Here is a 23,440-nt window from a genome sequence, read left to right as displayed (position 1 = left end):
AAAAAAAAATTAATAATATCTAGGGGTGAGCAAAAAATCAAACAACTGATTAAACTGAAAAAAAAAACTGAAAGAACCGAACCGAAAAAAAACCAAATTAACTGATTAAAAAATAACAAAAAAGTTCCGGTTTGGTTCAGTTTTTAAAGTCTGAAACCGATTGAACCGAACTGGTTCAACCAGGCCAACACTTAAAAAAAAACAAGTATTAATAAGATATTTTTTTGTAACCCTAAACCTAAAGTATCATCCTCTAATTAAAGACAATCAGCCGCCCTCTCCTTTTGCTCTCCGCGTCTCTCTTCTCTTTGATTTTCCTCTATACTCCACATCCCATAATTGTTAGGAATGGTTAGGCTCCTGCTGCTCCATGCTCCTCTGTTCTCCTTTCAAAGGCACACCTTTCTTCACTTTTAGTTCTTCAGGCACGCCTCTCTTTGCTTTTACGTTTGCTTTTAATCTTTTTTATCCTTTTTTTTTCTATTTCTCGCATAACAATGTAATTGTTATATAATTTTTCATACCCATGTAACTGAAGAAGATTGTTATGTCAAACCAGTAAAAGGCTTTTCTGTGCTTTTCTTGATGTTGGTCTTGTGATGATAACAATTGGACATCAAGTTTGGTTATTTATTGAAAAGACCGAGTATAAAAACACCATATACTCAATAGATGATGTGGATCCATGTAAAAATTTGTAATTAGTTTCCTCTCGTTCTGGTTTTACATTTGAATAATTGATATCTTTATCTTTTCTTTTCTTTTTCTTCTAGTCAAATGACTTTTTTTCTTTGCCTTTTTTTTGTGTATTTTTTGTGCAAAATTTAATTTTTGGGCAAGGATCTAACAAAAACAAAATTGAGGTTGGAATTCTGGATATTATCCTAACCGGTTTAGCTTGTTGAGAAAGTCAAGATTTATCAGAAAATAGACACAAAGTTGTGAAAATAGAAATAAAACAAACCGGTTTAAGCTGCTTTGGAAGGAAAAAAACCGAACCGAACATGGTCGGTTCGAACCGGTTTTCGGTTCGGTTCAGTTCAAAAACTTGAAAAAATAATAATTTTAATTTAGTTATTTATTTTGATTCAAAACTGGACCGAAGTGAAAATACACACCTTTAAGAGCTAACAATATCAGTTCTTTTCTGTAAAAAAAACAACAACCAGTGGAATCAGGTTAGCTTTTAATTATTTATTAATCAGAGTTGTGACTCACCCAGTAATTACTGCCGTCGTTGACAACTGACCTCGAGAATGACCAAAACCTTCTCTATGCCTTGCCGTTAGGGTGAGTAGGGGGTTTTGATTCCCTTTGTCTGCTATATATGAAAATCATAACAGCCCAATTAATTAATGGAGAAGTTAGTCTTGGAGGATGAGCCGAGACAGAGCAAGGAACTTCGGTTAGACGATTAATTAGAATCTCTAATATTTGAAATTGATTTGATATTATTAATTAAGATTGACTAAAGAAAGGCACAGAACCAGAACAAAGTCATGGCAATAATAAGCGAAGACACGACAAGGGAGACGGAGTCTCTTACAACCAAAACTAAAGAAACTATAATTGCTCAACAATTAATTCTGAATCAAAGAGAACAAGAATAAAGCTCTCATTATTTGAAGCTTGACTGGATGAAGATGACCAAAAATCCAATGAAATGCAGCTTCTTGACCATACAGATGATGCCAACACAACGCATCATTTTGTATGTGTGGTTTAGAGCTGATCAATTCTTCTCATTCCCTAATAAGGTCAGAAGGAATTCCTTGTACTCTCCATGCGTGTCTACTGCTACTGCTTGATCGAGAGAGATGTTGTTTCTCTTCAGGTAGAGCTCCTTGATCTCCTTCAAATCTTTCTCTGCACGCGTAACGATCACACGACTAAGAGCATCTTCATCGGTGTCCTCTTTATGGACGGCCCTTCGCAAGACCTGTGCACAGATATCGGTGAATTAACCGTGTCGAATTAGTGTATAAAGGCCAGTGCAGTTTTGCTGTGTATAACATCAAATGAATTGCGCGCGAGTATCATTTAAGATCTTCATGATCTTGTAGAATGCCATACCTTAACAAAATACTTTCTTGGATCTCGAATGCACCGGACTGCAGTTCGCAAGGCACCTAGATATTCATCAATGGGGTCTCCCAGCAGCCCCTAACAGCCAAAATAGCAAACGAATTGGATGATGTGCTAATTTCTTAATCAGCTGTTTCTTTCATATTCTCCAATCAATTAAATCAAGTAATTGTAGAGAATATAAAGCATTTGATATTCTTTAATTAATTATACCTTGGTAATGGATTTTCCATGGATGTCTTGGTAACGATTGAAAGTTGCATTGAGCTGTGCCTTGCTCCTTGTAGTCAATACCCTAACCAATTCATCATGGTTAAAAGCCTTTCCATATACATCATCATGGAGAAGACCAGCTTCAGAAATCGCCAAATCTTCGTCAACTTCATGGCCATCATATCTGTAGGCGCTTACGAGAGCAACCAGGACCTGCGTGGTGATCCATTAAGCAACAAATTAATGCCCATGAATAGTTCTATTCATAATTGCAAATCTCTTTGGCTTCTCTATCGAGATTGTTTTTTTTTTCCTTAATTTTTCATGCAACAATATTTCTTGTCTAGTTCTGAAGTTATTAATTTCAGTGGTTTGCTTCAAATATAATCCCAACCCTTAAAGTGTTACACTAGCTAGGGCATGCGAATAATTAATAAAAAAAGAAAAAAAATGCTTTATAGAAGTCTATATGTATACTTTTCGAATGTCACCCTTGGTGTGAAGGGCCACATCTTCTTCGAGGGAATGCCTGTAACGAAACCGGTAGGCACGCTTCACCGCCAAGAGATCTTCCGGTGATCCGACACATGCAATTTCAACAATTACTCTGTAATCAGGTTTTGATTTCTGCAAGGCCGCGTTGGCAAGGACAGCATCTCTGTCAGCTGGCTCCAAGGTCCACTGGCTCATTGCTCTCTATTTTATTGCCCACCAAAGATTTTAATGATCAAGAATATTGTAATACATGTAATGATAGATAAAAATCCATGCAAGTAAATGAGGTGAACATTAAGAAATTAACCTCAAAATCTCCGGAGATCTCAGATTTAAGTTGATGGATTAGATCCTCATGGTATATCTCTTCATAAGCTAGCCTGATAAGTTTCCTTTGAAACGAATTCCGATTCCCCAGCACTGATATTATGGCTTTCTCATCCGTTCCCAATCCTGAAACATCGATGATTTATTGTTATGATTTGCATGGACTTTCAATCATTCACGCATGGATGTAAGATTAGCAACAGAAAGGAACATTAAAAGGCCTCATTAACCAGCATTAATTTTGATGATTAATAAGTTGTGATGATTTCAAAAAGTTGCTGGAGAAACGCCAACTCAATTCCATTTCTAACCATCTAAGCTCGTTTATATAAGAAGGAAGATTAGAGGAGGGAGGAACCAAACCTAGACAGGCCTTCTTGATTGTTTCTGCATCTTCAACGGGAGAAAAGTCTTTGGGAGCAACAACTGTGGCCATTTTCTAAAAACTGTATATTGCTTGGTTTTCTTTCTCTCTCGATTTTACATATTTATAGAGGCCAAGCCTTGCTCTTTAATGATGGTACAGTTTCACGAATTAACTGTCATGAAGAATAAACGGAATGAAAACTCATGCAAACATTCATTTTTCATAAATAGACTTACGTTACATTGCACAGTGTTCCTTTGCTTTGTCAGCTTCTTCTTCCCTCTTCCTATGGGCAAATATCCATGTAAGTCCCTCATCTCTTCATTATCTCTCAACTAAGTCTCCAACTCTCTATTTTAACATAGCTTTCTGACTCAATTGCATATATTACGTAGCAAAATGATGTTTTCCGAGGAGAGTTTCGCATTTATCATTAAGAACCAGGTAGATTTTGTAAGCAGGATCCAATTGAAGTATGCATGATACTTTAGGGATCAAATTAATAAAATTGATGTTTGGGAACTACATTGAGAATTAGTTCATAGTCGAGGGACTAATTTGAGCCGCCCTCCTCTTTTTCGGGTCTCCTTTGCTTGACCAAACATGACTGCGTCAACCAATGTCCAATTAATGAGTCCTTGCCCTGTTGTGCAAACCCTTGCCCAAATTTAGTTTTCTTTCTTTATCATTTATGTTTAATTTTTATATAAAGATTTTATTTTTTTTCTTAATAAGTTCCGTATTTATTTTTACCAAATAAAAATTATTTTTTATAGTTCAATTTAATTAGATTAGTTTATTGTATAGTATGAAATTGCTTCAATAATACGCTCTAGTTTTGTTTTGTTAATATCAATTTAGTTTCTATTATAATTTTTTTTCCCTTAATTTAAACTGTAACAAAAGGCTAGCATTTAATTTTCTCTTTACTTTCAATTTTTATTTGAATATATAATTTATTACTTCTAAAAACGGTAAACTGAAAGTATACACATGACGTTATTTATACGCTTCAATTAATTTTTTTTAATGGAAGATTCGATTGATAAAATCTCATATCAACTCAACCGTTTGTTTTTGTTGTTAGAATTTGTTTTTGTAAAATTTTGATTTTTTATATATTTTTAAATTATTTTAATATATTGATATAAAATATAAATTTTAAAAATAAAAAAATATTATTTTAATATATTTTTAAATAAAAAATATTAAAAAAAAAACATCTACCACAATTCTAATTAGGTTTAGAGTGTTTTAGAAGTATGGTAGTAATTACGGTTCAAAATATTTTTATTTAAAAATATATTAAAATAATATTTTTTTATTTTTAAAAATTATTAAAAAAATAATAAAAAATATTTTAAATCATAGTTTTGAAACCCGGGACCTGGCCGACCCGAGGCTGGAACCGGGCCGGGTTGAAGAAAAAATAGAAAAAGAAAAATTCCGGTGTGACCTGACAGGTTGACCCGGTCAAAAACCCGGTTGCAACCCGTTATTGTTTTTTTACTAAAATAACGTTTTTTGATTTTTAAAAAAATGACCTGGACGACCTGGTGAGCCGGTCAAAACATGGAACCCAGACCTTGAACCGAATTAGAAATTTAAAATAACTTCATAAAAAGTAAAATAATTTTTTTTATTAAATTTAATTCATAATAAATCTAATATTGAATAATAAAATTAAAATTAAAAATTAAAAATAAAACAATATTACATTAAATATTACTGTGAGAAAAGAGGTAAAAAAAAAAATTATAAACAAAGAGGGTATAATAATTTTTTTTTTTTAGTTTTAGATAATGTTTGTTACTCCCAATAATTTTTTAAAGTATTTTTATTTAAAAATATATTAAAATAATATGTTTTTTAATTTTTTTAATATTAGTTAATTAAAATAACTTTAAAAAATTAAAAAAATATTTTTAAATAAAAAATATTTTTTAAAAAATATAATTTTACTGGAACAAATACTACCTCAGTGTTATACGATGAGGGTATAATAAAATCATCTGTTCTTTTATTTTTTTTATTACGAATATAGCTGAATTTTACAAATAGAAATAGCTTTTCAATGGCTGAAACTCATTTTCAAGAATCCAGTACACCTTTATATTGTCTCCCCTCCCTTTTTCACTACCTCTTGCTCCTCTGTCTCTCTCTCAAAAAAAAAATAGAGAGAAAAAAAAAAAGCAACAGAGATATGGATTCAACCTCACCACCCCAATGGTCATCTCTTCCAAGTGATCTTTTGTTCAATATCGCCAGCATCCTCGGCACTCGCATTGATTTGCTTAGTCTCCGTGCTGTTTGCAACTCATGGCGTTCCTCTCTCTCCCTCCCTCCCAAAACTCCTCTCGTCAAACTTCCTTTTCCCATTGACCCCAATAACCCTAACCTCAATCCTAACCGCCATGGCCACTTTGCACTTAGTGAGTCCTTCAGTTACTCTCTCGAACCCATCAACAGAGACCCAAAAAGGACTTGGCTTATCAAAATTCAAGAGTCAGAATCTGGGAATGTTATTCTCAAAGACCCACTTGCTCGACACCCAGTTGCTGGCTTAGATCGTTTGCCTAAAGTTTTGAACTTATTGGATTACAGAGTTAAGGAGATAAGCAAAGGGTATTATGTTGAGTTTGTTGAGCAAGGTAAAGCCCCTTATCCTTCTATCTTTGTTAATGAAATGAAGTCGTGTATTTCTATCAAGCAAGTTGCTGTTTCTTCGAGTTTTGACAAAATTGGTGATGATGGTTTTGTTGTTATGGTGATATATAATGGTGGAAAGCTGGCTTTGTGGAGAATGGGAGACGATAAATGGAGTAGTGTGAATGATATTCTAGAAGGATATGTATATGATAGTGTTGCTTATAGTAATGGGAAGTTTTTTGCTATTGATGTCAATGGATTAACAATTAGTATTGATCCAGCGAAAGCGTCGTTTGAGATCATGGAAGTTGCTCCAGCAGAACCACGGTCTGGATTTGGACACGGTGATAAGTTTAAGTACCTGGTTAAGTGGTTTTCGGATTTGTTTTTAATTGAGAAGTACCATGAAGATCTTTTTTATTGGTCGGAGTCGGATGATGAAGATGATTATCATATCAAATTTAAAATTTACAAGATGAATGAAGAGGAGTGTGATTGGGTTGAGATGGATGGATTGAAAGATGCTGTATTGTTTCTTGGTGATGGTTGTTCTTTCTTTGTTTGGGCTAAAGATTTTGCTTGGTGGAAAGGGAATTGTATTTGTTTTCTTAATTACTTGTTTATGGGAGCTGGTGGTGACGGCCCAGGGCCCAAGGCTGGGATTTTTGATTTTGAGGATGGTATTTCTAGGAAGTTATCCAAGTTCTCAAGTTGTTCAAAGCTTTTTTGGCCACCACCATCTTGGCTCAAGCACTACCCCTGAATGTCTAGACACCTAAAGTTTTTTCTTTTATCCTGCTTCTTGCAGGCTAGCTGTTTGGAAGATCTTCTTGCTTTTATACCTCTATGGAGATGATCAAAGCCATAAAATTTTATCAAGGAAGTAGCAACTGCTTAGCTAATCTTAGTTACATAAATAATGCAAAGCAGTAGTCTGTTTCTTTACATCACCTACTGTGTGCCAGATGGTAGTTTTGTGATCTAATATAATAACGACTGTTGATGCTTTTGTTATAAAGATGGTTTTTATTTTGCATTATATTTCCCCTTCATTTAGTCATGGAATGTTATTTTAGTTTTCGAACTGTCAAGAATAGCAGGTTGATTCTTCTTGTTCCATTGCTTTGAATGAAATGAAAGTTAAACCATGCTGGTAGAAGCTGAGATTAGTGGACCTATGAAATGGTCAGCAGGTGATTTCATGTCTTGTTCTGCCATGCATCGGCATAAAGATCTTCGCTCCTTGTTTGAATTGGGTATGTTAAGGGGAGTTACCGTGGATTAACAGATGATTTTGAACTTTCAAATATGTTTAGATTATGCTTTTAAGTATGTCTAGATTTGTGCTTTGAAGTAAAAGGTTATAATAATTTCTCTCTTTTGGATGAGGATGTAGAACTGTGCCCATATTTTTCACCATCACCGGTGTACACAGAGGGGGATTAATTTATACACATTTGTTTAGAGAGCATGGTGAGTTTTGCAGTCACGAGTTTCAACATCAATGAGAGAGAGAGATGGCATTTGAATTTTGCTTGTTTTTGTGTCTCTTGCTTGTCTTTTGCTGCAAGTGCTCTGCCAGTAACACCATTTCATTCTCAGGAACGCTCTTCAGTTTTTATTATAGTTATCATTTACAATAGGTGACTGAGAGGGATATGATAAGTTTTGTTGCTGGTGTCTGGTGGTGACTTTAGCAAACCGTAGACCCAGATAACCATCTTCACCAAAAATAGACTTCCTTGTTTGAAGGAACCTCTTTTTGCTGGATAATTAACAATTACAGTACAGGTTGATATATATATATATATATATATATATATATATATATATATATATATATATATATATATATATATATATCAACTTGTACTGTAATAGCCTTAAATGACTGCAAGCAAGCAGATTAGTTCATGTTTACCACCATCTAAGATGCTTTTTGAAACTGTATTCTAGACCAAACGGTGTTTCATGTTTTGAATCCTTTTGATCAATATAATATATTAATATTAAAAATAATTTTCAAAAAATAAAATCCTTTGTTTTGTTTACCACTGTCCAGTTCATGCAGAAACAAATAGTTGATTACACCTTCCAAGAAATCGTAGCATAGACAGAACAATTTATTAAGTGCAAATCAAAATCATGAGCTACAAATCAGGCAACCTGTTGCTCGTTAATCTCGTTTGTTGACTTGTGATTCATTGTTGAGATGTCACTCTCCTCTTCAGCCTAACAGGCAAGCCCCCTCTCATCTTGAGAACCATGGTTAATCTGTAAGGTGGGTTCATCATTTTCTTTGCGGTGGCGCCTCCATCAACAGGCAAGATCTCAAACTCATGCATCACAGCTGCAGCTATTGCCTTCATTTGGATATAAGCCATTTGCTTCCCCAAACACATCCTGGGACCGCAATGAAACACAGGATATCTAAATTGATCAAACGGTTGATACACTCCATCACTATCTAACCACCTCTCAGGCTTAAACTCCCTGCAATCCGGACCCCACACTTTCTCCATCCTACCCATTGCATAAGCAGAGTAATCAGCAAACCACCCTTTCCTAACATAGGTCCCATCTGGTAATATATCATCCTCCACCGTTGATCTTGAATTGATTGGTACAGGTGGAAACAACCTCATTGATTCTGATAGAGCAGCGTGCAAATAGTGAAAATTCTTCAACTCTTCGTAGCTAAAAATCCTTGCCCTTGAATCTGCCGCGGGCAGCGGGGCGGCCGATGATATTTCTTTGTAAATCAAAGACCCACAATGAGGGTTGCCAGCAATTAACCGAAAAAACCATGTTAAAGCTGTTGAAGTTGAGTCCTTGCCAGCAAGCACAAAGCTTATGATTATGTCTCTCAAGAACTTCCTTTTATGTTCTTGATCTTGAAATTCCATGTCAGAACTCAACAACATAAATCTTGACAGCAATCTTGATTCTTGCCGCCATCTTGTTCTTGTCTCGATTTTATTACCTCCCAAGCAAACTCATTAATCACTTTAACAGCTTCTTTAAGTCTCTTCTCTGATCCTATATTCAAGGATCTTTGAAGCTTCCATAACGCAGGAAGTGGAGCCATAAATCTTGAAAACCCAATTTCCACAGCATCATCAAAAGCCTCAACAAAAGTTAAATTTGACATGGATTCAGGGTCAACCCCAAAAGCAACTTTGCATAAGTTAGTGAAAGTGAACTTTTGCAACACCTCTTGCATATCGATGATCAAGTTGTGATCACATGCTTTGAATAAGTCTGGCATGAGACTTTTGGACAGTTCAGATTTGACTATATCTGATACGAAGTGTTTGAGAGATTTAGTGTTGAATTCATGGCTAGCAATCTTACGTTGTACAGTCCAGAGGTGACCATCAACGTTAAAGATTCCATGGCCAAGGAGTTCTTGGAGATAGTCAAGATAACGACAACCTTTGATATAGTTAGAGAAGTTGGTGACAAGGAGGTGCTCTACATTGACAGGGTTGGCAGTGCAGATGATATGGGAGAGGTTGAGAAAGTTGTTGACTTGGAGAGTCGATGATGGGGTTTTGGAGAGCATGTCAGCGACCCAGTCGTGGAAGCGGTGGCGGTTGCGGAGGAGGCCGGGGAGGATTCCTATTATAGGGTAAGATTCTGGACATGGGGTTTTGCTTGGAGGGTGAGAAGTGGAGCGGAAGAAGCAAATGAAGATGAGGACTGAAATGGAAGTGAGAAACAAGATAAGAAAGGAGAGTTCCAACATCATTTAGCTCATCCGTAGATGGAGGTTATGTGGAAGAAATAATGTGGTGGCTTTTCTTCCCCCTCCTATCTAATCCATGGCTGATCTTTGACTTTATGCCCGGTTTACTAACATGTGGAAACCAAACCATCAAAAGGATAACAGTGTGTATACACACACTAAGATAATTCTCAGATCAAAAATTTTTGTCCTCTACAACAAAATTATTAAATATTTTTTTTTAAAAAGTAAATTTCGGAAAAAGTATTTTCTGATATTTAGTAATGTAATGAAAAATAAATTAGAAAATATTTTCCAGTGTTTGATTATGTTATGGAAAATGAGCTGGAAAATAACTTATTAATGTTTTATTTTTTTTCAAGTTTATTAAAATAATGAGGAACAAATCTTATCAATTAAAAAGTTGAATGGAAATGAAATTGAAAAAAATATAATTTCATAAATTATCTCAGATAAAACAAATAATAATCAAAATAATAGAGATCAAATAAAAAATAAAAAAATTGAAAGATGAGGAAATTAAAATAATAATAATAATTAACATTTCATAAATTATTTCAAATAAAATAAGTAACAATCAAAAGAATGAGGACCAAATTTGATAGATAAAAAATTTCAATAAAAAAATGATAAGAAAAAAGCAAATAGTAATTATAAAAATAAGGACCAAAGTTAATATAAAAATTAAATTTTAAGAGATGAAATTAAAAAATAAATATTCAAAACAAAATATATATAGCAATCAAAAGTTTGAGGATCAAATTTGATATAATCAACAAATAATGACATTTCTAAATTTTTCACAACTTCCGGAAAGTGTTTTCCGCCCAAATTTTCCAGGGAAACACTTTCCTGAAAACCAAGCTAAATTTTCCTTTGACTGAAAAGTGTTTTTCGTTGACCAACTTTTCTAATGGCAAACAAACACATGAAAGTTTGGAAAGTGTTTTCCCGGAAACCACTTTCCGGAAAACAAACACAGCAAACAGGAAAACACTTTCCTGAAAACCAAGTCAAATTTTCCTTTGACCGGAAAGTATTTTCCGTTGACCACCTTTCTTAATAGCAAATAAACACAGGAAAATTTGAAAAGTAGTTTTCCGAAAACTACTTTTCGGGAAACAAACATGGCCTAAGATGAAAGAAAGTTATTGATTGAGTTATTAAACATAATTTAACTAGTCAAATCTAAAATATTTTGGTTATAATTTCTGTTAAAATTAAATTTTAAATTAAATTATATAAGAATTATTTTGAAACAATCCAGTTCATTTAATGGGTTAAAAAATTTCCAGACAACTTATAAAAATATAATTTGACTTTAAAAATATTTTCAAGATGATATATTTATTAAAAAATATTGCGACGATAACTTGTTGGATTAACATATGTCAAACTATATTAACATGTCAAATCTATAAGCCGAGTCATGAATTTCATTGAATTTAATATTTTTTTAAAAATAATTATTTTTATTTAATTATATAATAAAAAAAATAGATGCTTACAAAAAGAGTATCAACTCAATACCAGGATGTTTTTATGAGATCACGATAACTCTATAAAAAATAAATTAAAATAAATCATGAAGTCTATTTCTCAATAATTAAGTTTTTTTAATCATTTTTTATTTAATAATATAATAAGAAAATAGATGCTTAAAAAACCGAATAACAACCCTATGTTGGTATGTTGTTTTAAGATCACGATAACTCCATAAAAATAAATTGAAATAAATCATGAAGCCAGTTCATAAAAATTATGTTTTTGTAAACTATTTTTTTTAATAATATGATAGATCATTTTTTATTTAACAATATGGTAGGAAAAAAAGTAGATCTTACAAACACTAACCCAATGTGGGGGCTTTTTCTAAGACTATGATAATTCCTTATAAAAAATCTAAAATAAATAACAAAGTCTAATTTCCAACAGAATTAATATTAAAATATAATTTTTAAAAAAAGAATATATATATATATATATATATATATATATATATATGTTGCATCAAGGGAATTATATAATTTATTGATATTAATAATAAAAAATATAGAGCATGAGAAAATTATTGTAACACTAAAAAGAGTTTATTATGAATTTATAATAGTAAAATGACATTGATGACATTCATCAAATCAATTGAGAAGACTAAGCTTATAGGTAAAATGATATTTTTCAGTGAAATACATTCACTGTCCTTAAAAGAAAACAATGAAATAGGTAGCAGGTTTTTTTTTTTTTTTTTTTTTTTTGAGATTTTAATTTTTTTTGCATGGTTAAATTACTAACTTAACCCTTTTATGTTTATTTTTAGTACAGTACAATCACGAAATTACTAACCCTTTTCATCTCATGATTCAACGTTTAACATTTTTTTTTAAATTAATTTCGTGATTGGAGGTTAGCTCATAACCTAATTTGTAGGTTAGCTCTAGCAAGCTCAAGTTTTTATTTTAACATATAATTGCTATTTTTTTTTTGTATGTTTGACTTTTGTTTTTTCAATTTATAATATTTGATTAAATAAAAATTTAATCAAGATATTTCTAAATTTATTACTCTAATCAAATGACTGGAGGTGCATGTTTAATAAATTAGCATAAGTTGATATTATATATATATATATATATATATATATATATATATATATATATATATTTTTAATCGATATTGAATTTTTCTTTTTTAAAATGTGTTTGTGTCAGCAGAATATATTTGTTTTTATCCAACCTGAAATAGATTGCAGGTTACATACCTTAAAAGGATAATGCATGCGCTACTTGATTAATAAAAACCCATCTTCTCGAAATTTATTTATATTCTTGAAATTTGAAGAAATTATAACTATACAATCAAAGAATTTAGGATTCGTTTTCTCCCTCACTGACATTTCAGCTCCAACAATCAAGGGAAGAAAAAGCTATGCGTTACATGTCTGAGACAAAACTAACAAACCACGCAAAATCACGTCCTCTCCAATCAACGCAACAATTTGTTTCTGCTTGGAAAAAGAAATACCAGTTGCACAAACGTTAATAAAGTTCTTATCGAGGGTGATTTGATTTTGTCTATTTGTGTTTTTATGAATGTGATTACACAGATTCAAAATGAAAGGCAGTAGAACTTTGCTTGAACAATGACCGGACTTCATAATTATGAGCCTAGAAATTTCAAAGGAAAGCATGGACTAGTTCAACTAGTGCTATAAATAAGGTATGAGAGTAACATTTCAAGAGGCCTGATAGGTGATATGATAAGCCTTGATTTTGAACAATACCAGAGATAAATTAAGAGTTTACAGGGAGATTTAGCATACGATATTCTATTACTGAATCATAAATCAGATATTGCAGTATGGTCATGAATGAAGCACACCTTTATTAGGCCATTACCACCACCAACCAAGATGCCTTGACGATTGCAGGGTACTCAACAAGTTACAACTAGCAATAGTTTCCTGTTTTATATGTAGTATGTACACATGCTTTCCTATATATGTCACCTGAAAGATAGAATTTAAATATCTTTGACATGGAAGGATGCTGAAAACAAAACAAAATAAAATTATAGCACATCAGAGAGAGATAATACAATGAGACTCACGTAGGAACATCTGCTGCTTGAGCCAGGAAGGATGATCCAATCTTATCCCAGAGTGCTGCTATTCATGAGCTGGGGGACAAGTAATACAATTCCCTTCGCATCCATTGCATCTGAAAACTCAGGGTTCTCAGCTGCATGAATGAAACCAGGCTAAACTGCATCAACATGTACTATCTCAGCCATCTGGGAAGCAGAAATTATAACTTAAAAAAAATTTACAAGGGAAATGAAAATTCAACTTTCTTTCTAGCTAATTAATAAGGTCAAACAGAGCATAATTGGAGAGCATGGATCATAACGATGCAAGGATAATAAGACACCCCATAGCTATTGATCTCGGTGATGATTTGAGCGCCATGAAGAAAAAGGGACTTCATGAGACTACATCACATACTAAACTACTCAACTCGATTGTACAATTCATTGACTATGCAAGTTCACTATTTTTATCCATATAAAGTCAGAATTCAATAATTTTAGTCTAGCAACAGAAAGTTAATCACAGTGAACAAAATTATTTTCTGATAGGAATTGCTTAACTGAATTTAGTTGTCTTTTTGTGGTTTGTTGTACTTCTAACTAAAACAGCAGAAGAAAACTTGAATGCACAAAATGTCACAGAGTTCTGTGTAAGCACTCTATAATGAGCTGCGCATCAGCATATTTATTACGATTGTCCTGCCAGGAACTTCAACAAACTAATCAGCTATTCAATATACTCTACACTTATTCTGATGTCTTGAAGAGCAGCGTAACAGCAAGATAGTCTTATCCATGCAAAAAGTTTCATAAACCCATGTCCTTGTGCTACATATAAACTTGACAGCTTCCAGTTGTTTGCAGTTGAATATTATTGCAGAAAGATCTTGACAAGAAAAAATGACAGTTGAAAGCAATATTGTTAAATATGCTAAACTATGATCTAGTTTACAAATTCAGTCAGTATGGTTCGACCTACTGAATTAACACACCCATAATGAAATTAAAAAATAATAGTATTTGCACACATGATATTATGCAGGAAAAAACTCTAATATGGCAATTCGACTTCTTATTGCAGAAACATATCTAAATTTAAACTACAAGTTTCAGCATATCAAATACTTTGGAGGCTCAGCAGCTTACCATTTGAATGCAGAACCATCACTAATAACCCAATTCAGTCACAATGTCTATGCTGGTTTTTCACAAGAAATACTTGCAGAAAAGGTGCTTAAAAAATTGGAGCCATTCATCCCCTGTGATTTAAAATAATTCAACAACCAGAGAATTGCAGAATGGTTTATCACAATCCCAACTGAACCAGCAACATTTCCATTCTCATTGTCAAATTTCTCTGAAAATTTAGTCAAGCTGTCAAATAGCTTTGAGGCATTAGAGACAACCCATGATGCCAAAACTGTAGCAGCAAAGTCCTGGAATACATCATCAGGCAGTAACATGATTGCCCCAACAAGCTCAGGTGTGGGAGCACGGCAAATGCACAATGTAAGAAGGCCTCCCACAGCAATGGCACTTGTATTTGCATCCAGCTCATTAGAGCAGAAAATTTTCAAAATGATCTTCTCCAGCTGAACCTTAGAAACAGCAAGCTCTGATCTGATCAAGCCCCAAAGCTTGTGCTGCTCTGAAGGATCCCAACTGAGAGAGTTCTTCATTAAGTGAAAAATATCTTCAGTGCTCTCCCCGAACACGAAGAATCTCTTCAGCCCAATTTCAAACTGCATTTCAAGAAGATCAGCATGATCCAACTGACTCACAAGGAACCTGATGATATCAATGTTGCCAGCACATAAGTCGGCAAGATGACAGAAGATGCTGTAGAAGAACTTTGTCTTTTTTCTTTCACAAAGAAAACAAGAGGTTATGTCTAGAATGAATAGCTTTGACAGAGCTAAATCATCTTCTTTATGCAGGATGGTTCTTGAACGTTCGAGGAAACATTTGTATGCAGCAAAAGCATTTTTTACCAACATATTAACTAATTCCTTATCCATCTTAGAAGTAGAAACACTGCCTTCGAGAAAATCTTGTTTCCTTCCATTCAGAATAGAAAAATACCCATCAACATGAAAGAGTAATAATGACATCCCTGAGTCACTTATCTTAGAAAAATTATTGTTGATGATTGCATTTCCTGAAGAATCTGATATACATGCCTCATAAGCTAGCCTTGTTGCATAAGATAGTAAGTGAGCTCCTACATGAAAACCATTCCTTGACCAGAATAGAAGCATTTCTTGCAACCGTTCATGCTGAGAAAGTATGAAGGAGCGTGCAATTAAGATTGTGGGCGAATGAATTCCACTGTCAGAAGAAGGAACACTAATGCTGACATCAAAAGGAGCAAATAATCGATTGCCAACGGATTCAAATTGATCTGCAATTCTTGAAGATAAAGTTTCAGGGAAAGTTGAACCACATGTTGATGCTTGGCCATCAAGATTCACAAATGAGAGAAGTATTTCCTCCAAAATCTGAAGCCCCATTCTATTTGACTTCTTCATAGCTTCTGCCAGATTTTGTGCTAGGCTCTCAATAGCATCAAATTGACTTTCAATGGTAACATTTGATGGGCAAGAAGTAGTAAACAGGTCACCTGAAATGGGAATAGAAGAACCAGCAGGTTCTTTGCTAAGCCTTACTTCCACAATCTTTGCAGATTGTTGTTCCGGAGCTGGTGTTGTTATTGCAAGATGAGAAACATTTTGCAAACTCGAACGTGACACAGAATGAGGAGGAAGATGGGCTGGTTGCAACTCATTACGTTCAATATTCAAACGCAATATTAACTTCCTAAGTCCCTCTCTTAGAAAAGGAGAAAGTGCATCACATGAAGTCAGAATATCCATTGACCGAACCACTCCTTTTTGAACAAGCATCCTCATAGCTGATGACAAACCCCTTCTAATGACATAATTACGGTCCTCTTCATAGTTTTCAGCAATAAACAATAAAAATTCAAGAAGAGAGTGAGTTATATCTATATATTTTGGTATTGAGCATACCATTAATAGCATTGCAGGCTCAATGTTCATTATGTTGTCAATTTTTTCATCAAAAAAAAGCCAGTCATAAAATAAGGCCAGCTTCATATTAGCTTCAACATATTTTTCTCTACAAGATTTTAGAAGCCAACCTATAACAGCCCATCTTGGTACAATGTCTGACTGAATAATTTCATTTGATGGGTGGTGTGCACAACATATGAAGCGAATAATGTCAACTACAAGTGTCTCTCTCTCTTGTCCAAAAAGAAACTTCTTGGCAAACCACACTTGGTATCGCTTCTGATTCCCAAACTTCACATGCATGAGTAGAAACCTCAATTGGGTTTCCATCTCTGGAGTAATTCGAAGCAAAAAATACCGACTAGAAGTCCTAGAGCAGTACAACTGTGAAATATCTGAAAATCCTTCTGTCCTAAATTCACTTGGGTTCAACACCAAATCATTCCAGATAGCTCGAAACTCAGGGACATGAACCAAATCTCGAAGCAATCTAATAAGGTCCCTCCCAATCTTCATGCACAAATTAAATTGCTCCCTCAACATCTTGACACAAAACTCAATCTCTAATCTTTTCAACGATTCCATCTTAGCATCAGTCGATACCTTACAATGATCAGCTAATACCCGTAGATACACATACAAAGCACTAGTTAAAACAAATGGCGCATCTTCTACTAAACAATCCCATTTGCTTGAAAAAAGGGAGACCAACTCAAAGCACAACCACAAATTCCCATCACTAAAATCCCCACCAACAATCTGCCTCAACAAACACACTAAGAAACCATCAAATCCCACTCCTAAAACATCAACCATTTCTTTAACAACCCAAACCAATTGATCCTTCACCGAATCAACTAACTTGCCATACAAATCATTAACAATTTTCACAATCAAACTAACAAACAAAGCATACCCATCAGTGACAATAGCATGAAGATGCTTTATATGCGTTTTAGCTAAATGGGGTTCGGTTAAAACCCCATAAAGAATAGCAAGATTGAGTCTGGAATATTCTTGAGGGCTTGGTATTGTTAATGGAAATGGGGGTCTTAGTTTTGGTTCAAGCTCCTCGAAGGCTTGCTTTAGAGAGAGTTCAAGCTCGTTTTTGGCCTCATAGGCAGTGAGTTTAAGCAGCTTTGATGCCATAACTAGCTCTCTAGTTCAGTAACATTAAACAACAGAGAAATCAAATTTTGAGCAAGAGATGTTTATGGGGTTTACCTGTTGGTGGTGGAGAGGGGTTTCTACAAGGTTTCCCTCTGTTGTGATGTTTGAATTTGAAAGTTACAGAGAGAAACTAAAGCAGTGATGGTGTTGAAGGAGACCGCAGTTTGGCGGCTTCGAGGGAGAAAGACGACTTGACGTTTGGAAACCAGCCTACTCTCCTCTTAAGTTTTGACCGGGAAGACTTCAGGGCACGGCAAAACCTCGAAATTAGCCCCCAATACTATAGCTAAGAATCAAATAAGTCCTTAAAAATATTTTTCATCTCAATTAGGTCTCTAAAGTAGTTAAATTCTAAATTATTTTTTCTTTCTAAATTCTTCGCAGATTTTAAAAGAAGAGGTCAAAGACAGTTAAAAAAGCGATTTCTGTGTGAAATTTTATGGCTGTTTGTGTGAACAATGTATAATGCTGGCTGGAAAAGGAAAAAAAAACAGAGAAGAAAAGTAGACCACAGGTCAAAATATCTGATTCCAAACCGAAGCTATTACCAAATCCGAAGCACTCAAAATGTAGTTTGCAGATTGATCGATGCATTTTCAATCTGTCTTGATGATGCCCAGAAAGCGTCTTTTATGATATCAACCATTTGTATGTTTAACTCTAATTGCCTATTGAAGCTAAGCCCAGGATAAATTTGGTGATCAAGATAGTTTTCTTCTTTTCTTGAGTCCCATCGCTCTAAATAATAGCTCTAAAGAATCGAACTTTCATTTCTTCACCGGAAGGTGCTAAGGCGATATCAGACCATGAAATCCTATGGTCAAGCCCATGGTGAGATCAGCTCCCACATCTTTGCTGCTATATCTTCATTTGCTCTCTTCGAAACTATAAAGACGAGTGCTAATACAGCTTTTGGCCATGCAAATCAAATTATGGATTGGCAATGGAAATGGCATAGATAAAGTTTTACATCTAAAGAAAAGACTACTACCATGAGAGAGGCAAAAAAAAAAAAGAAAAAAAAAAGAGGCAACCATCAAGGAGCCCGACAACTGTGAAAGTGACAATAACCAAGAAATTTCGCAAGGCTAATTGCTGCTAAGCTGTTTCTGAAAGCCATAACATCATAGGAAATTTTATGTTGAAAGAAACAACTAATCGCTACCACAAGTTCTATCCTTCAGCTCAAAGGCAAGTGAAGTTGAAGCACAGATCCTTGTGAGCAGAACAAAGTTGATATCTTGATGCTCTGAATAGAATAAATCAATATGATTTCCCACAATGTATCAAGCTCCCAGCACCCAGGAAAAGACCAAAGATGGCAGCACTACCAAGTGTGGTTTGTCCAATGTATCTGATCTTCAAAAGTCCAGGTACCTGAATTTTTCCAAACTAATTAATTAACTGATGAATACTTACAATGGAATACCAAGAAAAATGCATTGACTTCAGTTTAAACTCCTTTAACATAACATATCTAAAACAAGATAATCTGCAATAAATAAATAAAAGAAATCAAAATTTGGATAGTATTTTAATAAATAAAAAATAGCAGATAAGGCAGATGTTCACTAACTAGGCAGTGGGTAATCTTTTTGAAGGCAACCAGGACCATATGACAACTAGTAACAACCAACGGCCTCTGAGAGTTGCGAGTTTCACAAAGTCTACTCCAGAAAGCAAACAGAGACACCCAGAAGCCAGAACCAGTGGGGGCACAAGGAAACAAATCTTTCTAAGCATCTCAGGGCTGATTAAACTCACAGGCCCAGCCCAAACAGAAAAATGAGGGTGACAAAAACCAATGCACACCATTATCTTCTGGCTGTTTCTGACCTTTTGTTTTAATTCATATCTATGGCAGGGGATAGAGGGGATGCACATAGTGAAAAGGAGCATACAAACATGAACTTAAGGGAAGCCATGATCATAAAATTTAAGTTCCAAGTTGATGCTCATTGTTCCATTTCTTTATAACTTTACACGTATACTTAAGCATGGAAATTACAAGTTAGAATCCACAATATGCAACACATTAAGTAACATAAAATATTTCATTCACTCAGACTATAAATCAAAAGAAAAGGAAGACAACAGGGTACATATTTCTATTTCAGTAAAGAACAATGAATGGTCAGGAGCAGGCATTTAATAAGGTCTCCACACTCTAAAGTGTGAATTTTGGTATCAGGTCAGATGATGTACCTTATACCTTACTGCCTCATATGTTCCATAAACAGCACCTGCACAGAAATCATATATATTACCATATCAGATGGATAGTTGAAGCAAAACAAACTATAGTTTTAACAGTGAACCAAAGATTGAATATATAAGACTGGATTTGTATGAATTGAAACTTTCTTATTAAGATTGTTCACTAGCCAATGTTTCTTTTTTGCATATCAATGAGAAAATCAATGGTCATGGCTAGATATGATGTGCAAAAGCACACACCAAGATAGTTAAAGTTCCATTGTGTAAACTGTACAAGCACACACTTTTAACTTGCATCAAAGAAGTTAAAGCTAGAATTTTGAATATTATGTTTTCCACAACCTTGTTTATGTTCCTAGACCACGTTGCTACCCTCAGCAGGCAGGTCATTGCTACAATAACCCTACAGTTTTTCTATTTAATGTTTACATTGAGTTGTTGGCTACAAACTTACCTATCTCTATGAAATTTTAAACTTAGAGCATGTTTGTTTAAGATGGAAATATGACTTTCACATGTACTAAGTTATTCTTCTGGTTTTGGACATGTACTTGTCATGGTAAACTTTTGTTCGTATATCTATTTTTATTGACATGTGTTTGGCTATGAAATCTCCTATTATGATAAAATTGCATTTTAACGTTGTATTTTCATGGGACATATATTGGTTATAAAACCTATGTCGATGTATTTTTAAAGACATGATTGTCATTGGCTAAGCTGGCAACCTAATGTTCTAAAATTTCATAAACAAATAGTTTATTTAAATCCAAATAAAAGTAAAAATCCTTCATGTATCCATTAAACAAAAAAAATTATATGTTTAATCTTTGGTAATAAATATAATTGATTTTTCTGTATCAATAATCATCTGAACAATTTCCAGTGTTGCTGAAAAATATTTTCTGCTTGTTTTCCATGTCACATCCAGACAGTAAAATATTTCATTTTATGAGAAAATGTTTTTGCAGGAAAATATTTGACGCAAAACAAACAGCCCCTTAAGCTACACTCTAGCTGTTTTATTTCTCTCTGCAATCTTCTTAAATTCAGTGTGGACTTGTTGCTTCTTTATAAATCTTTCCCATACAGTACAATTAACAGACTTCGGTCACCATTCTCTTTAACCAACTCTAGTCCAAGTATGATTTTTCCAATTCCATCAAACAAACACTTCTAGAGACCCTGCTATTTTAGTTACCAACAAAAGTTACCAACGCTATTTTAGTTAAACTTCTCAAGCTTCTAAGTTGAAGAACACGGGAGCCTCTCAATTTAGAATCAAGAAATCCACCACTATTAGGCACCCGGCAATATCATCAAGGGCGTCCCCGTTTTGCAAGCTATTCCGTGACTTCCATTTAATACCTTCTTATAAATAAACCCCATCTGCACATCTCCTGAAATTTCAAGTCTTGATGTATTAGACCCAGTCTTTTCATTAAAATCACGCCCTTCACAGTACTCCTAAAACCAGTCTACATCTAGTGGTGCAGGATTTCTTTCACCAAAGCATTCCAAAGAAAGTGAAAAAATGGCATTCAAAGATCAACTTTTGCACTCACAATCAAGAAACAGTCCCTCGATCACCCTTTCCCAAATCAAGGCGTAATACAATGGAAGCCGTAAATTTATAGGACAATTGGTTTATGGATTTTGTGTGTTTGTATGAGAAGATAAATCGGTGGACTTTGGAAATTTAAATAACAACAACTTAGGGAGCATTAAAGAACCACACCCAATAACAAGGCGCGCAGGTATTGATAAAAACTAGAACAAGAAGATGTTTTAGGGTTTATGATGAGAGAGCTTACCCACGGCGCCACCAATAGCACCTCCAACAGCAACGCCGGCAGTTATACGAGCCAGACAACTATCCCTCGCCATTTCGGGATTGCGAGTGTTTTAGTTTATGCAAGAATTTGATTGACCGATGTTTGAAACCTAATCGACGTTTGTCAAGTTTTGTGTAAGCAGTGGTGAGTGACTTGTTTTTTACGGTCTCTTCTGATTGTAATTGCTGTGGCGGTTTGAAATTGTGTTACAAACGCTTTTAATAAAAAAAATTAAATTTTTTTATTATATTTTTATATATACTATAAAAAAATAATTTAAGAAAAATAAAAAAAATATTATTTTAATATATTTTTAAATAAAAAATATTTTAAAAAATAATTATTATTACATTTTTAAAAACCTCCTAAATAAAGTAAGATCTAAGTTATTTTTGTGGTATGATTTTTATTTTATTTATATGTCTGCTACTTATTTTTATTTTTAGTAATTTGAAGAATTGTTTGAGGCAATTAATTTGCAAAGGGCATTCTTAATCAAGTTTTTTTATACGATTTAAAATAATAAACTCAAAATAATTACTTAATTAACACATGAGTGTCATGTATTGGGTAAACTTAGAAAACAATTTTAAATTCTGGATCACTGAATTAACAATTTATTATATTTTTAAAAACCTCCTAAAACTTTATAACTTTGGGATAAGTATTTATATTTTTAGATCAGAATTATCTTCACTACTTTTGATAAAAAAAAAAAAAAAAAGTTGATGGGCATGGTGTAGTCTTCAATTACCGAGGTAGTTTTTCCTTAACTGAAAATTCTACTTGTTTTATTTTTTTTAAAACAAAAAACAAAAACTTCTCTTTTTGAAGAGAATTTTCAGAACAAAAATTTATTCCGTTGCCGGGAATCGAACCCGGGTCTCCTGGGTGAAAGCCAGATATCCTAACCGCTGGACGACAACGGATTTATTAGTAAGAGCCTACATTTATACAAATATAATACTATTCCAAAGTGAAGTTGAGTTTTGAGCAACAAATTCTCGCATGCACTGCATTTCTTACCGATTAGTTCGGCTATCTCTGTGATTCAACTTGTAAGTGCGCGAGTGCTCCTCCGATTAGTCGGACATTGGTAAACAATGATCATTACGTAATGGATCAAATATGATGTTAGGAGCATTCTAAAAAGTCGATACACGTTAAAGACGGTTGCTTCAAATCACAACCAATTGCAGGGGAAAGTACCAAGATCGTTAGCCCAAGGCTAGAGTTTCTGGATCTTGGAAGCAATCAGATCAATGGTGTTTTTCTTTCCTGTTTTTCTAGATCTGAAGCTTGGCTGGTGGGTCGGTGTGTCGGCTGCAGCAACGAAGCAGAGTAGTGTTAAGGGTGGATTGGGAAGGCTGATCGGATAGGGAAATGTGGGGGTGTAGGGGAGGCTGATCAGGTGGTAGGGAAGGAGGAGCAGAGATGGAGAGTGGGGATGGGTCTTGATGATCAGTTGGGTTGGTAAGTGGCATAGATAGGGTGAAAGGTTTAGGGCGGCGTGTGAATGTGTGGAGAGTGGACAGAGGTTGGGGAGATGGTGGATCTGGGGCAAGTGAGAAGGGAAGTGGTGAATCAGTGGGAACAAGAGACAAAGGTGAAGGGGAAACTGGAGTTGGTATGGGATGGGATGTGGATGGTAGTAAGGTGGATGAACCAAAATCAAAGGAATTGGTGTCATGGGATATAAAGGGAATAGGACCAGAAG

The 23,440-nt window shown here is 34.2% G+C and overlaps 4 protein-coding genes, 1 non-coding gene and 1 pseudogene across 5 annotated transcripts; 1 reads left to right on the top strand and 5 right to left on the bottom strand.

The window, feature by feature from the left end:
- Positions 1 to 1,431: 1,431 nt before the first annotated feature.
- On the bottom strand, positions 1,432 to 3,692 carry LOC7463895 (annexin D8). Its single transcript, XM_002298444.4, has 6 exons — positions 3,484 to 3,692; positions 3,101 to 3,246; positions 2,776 to 2,994; positions 2,299 to 2,511; positions 2,074 to 2,163; positions 1,432 to 1,939 (listed from the first exon to the last, which is right to left on the bottom strand). Exons 1-6 carry the CDS (start codon positions 3,554 to 3,556, stop codon positions 1,733 to 1,735), a joined length of 948 nt encoding a protein of 315 aa, XP_002298480.1. The 5' UTR covers positions 3,557 to 3,692; the 3' UTR covers positions 1,432 to 1,732.
- A 1,930-nt stretch (positions 3,693 to 5,622) lies between these two features.
- On the top strand, positions 5,623 to 7,175 carry LOC7496779 (F-box protein SKIP23). The gene has a single exon (XM_002299950.4). The coding sequence runs from the start codon at positions 5,691 to 5,693 to the stop codon at positions 6,897 to 6,899; it is 1,209 nt and encodes a 402-aa protein (XP_002299986.2). The 5' UTR covers positions 5,623 to 5,690; the 3' UTR covers positions 6,900 to 7,175.
- A 1,066-nt stretch (positions 7,176 to 8,241) lies between these two features.
- On the bottom strand, positions 8,242 to 9,980 carry LOC7496778 (cytochrome P450 CYP94D108-like; annotated as a pseudogene).
- A 3,209-nt stretch (positions 9,981 to 13,189) lies between these two features.
- On the bottom strand, positions 13,190 to 21,852 carry LOC7496777 (uncharacterized). The gene is made up of 5 exons (XM_052455208.1): positions 21,703 to 21,852; positions 21,257 to 21,288; positions 19,877 to 19,914; positions 14,616 to 17,957; positions 13,190 to 13,673 (listed from the first exon to the last, which is right to left on the bottom strand). Exon 4 carries the CDS (start codon positions 17,648 to 17,650, stop codon positions 14,663 to 14,665), a length of 2,988 nt encoding a protein of 995 aa, XP_052311168.1. The 5' UTR covers positions 17,651 to 17,957; positions 19,877 to 19,914; positions 21,257 to 21,288; positions 21,703 to 21,852; the 3' UTR covers positions 13,190 to 13,673; positions 14,616 to 14,662.
- LOC7463894 (uncharacterized) lies at positions 18,582 to 21,852 on the bottom strand. Its single transcript, XM_002298441.4, has 3 exons — positions 21,703 to 21,852; positions 19,877 to 19,914; positions 18,582 to 19,048 (listed from the first exon to the last, which is right to left on the bottom strand). Exons 1-3 carry the CDS (start codon positions 21,773 to 21,775, stop codon positions 18,935 to 18,937), a joined length of 225 nt encoding a protein of 74 aa, XP_002298477.1. The 5' UTR covers positions 21,776 to 21,852; the 3' UTR covers positions 18,582 to 18,934.
- A 728-nt stretch (positions 21,853 to 22,580) lies between these two features.
- On the bottom strand, positions 22,581 to 22,652 carry TRNAE-UUC (transfer RNA glutamic acid (anticodon UUC)). Its single transcript has one exon. It is a non-coding gene; the product is annotated as a tRNA-Glu (tRNA).
- Between the last annotated feature and the right edge of the window lie 788 nt (positions 22,653 to 23,440).

Source organism: Populus trichocarpa, chromosome 1 (genome assembly GCF_000002775.5).
Source record: "Populus trichocarpa isolate Nisqually-1 chromosome 1, P.trichocarpa_v4.1, whole genome shotgun sequence".
NCBI classification, from domain to species: Eukaryota; Viridiplantae; Streptophyta; class Magnoliopsida; order Malpighiales; family Salicaceae; genus Populus; species Populus trichocarpa.
Note: the sequence above shows the minus strand (reverse complement) of the source record. Positions and strands in the feature narration are given on the sequence as shown.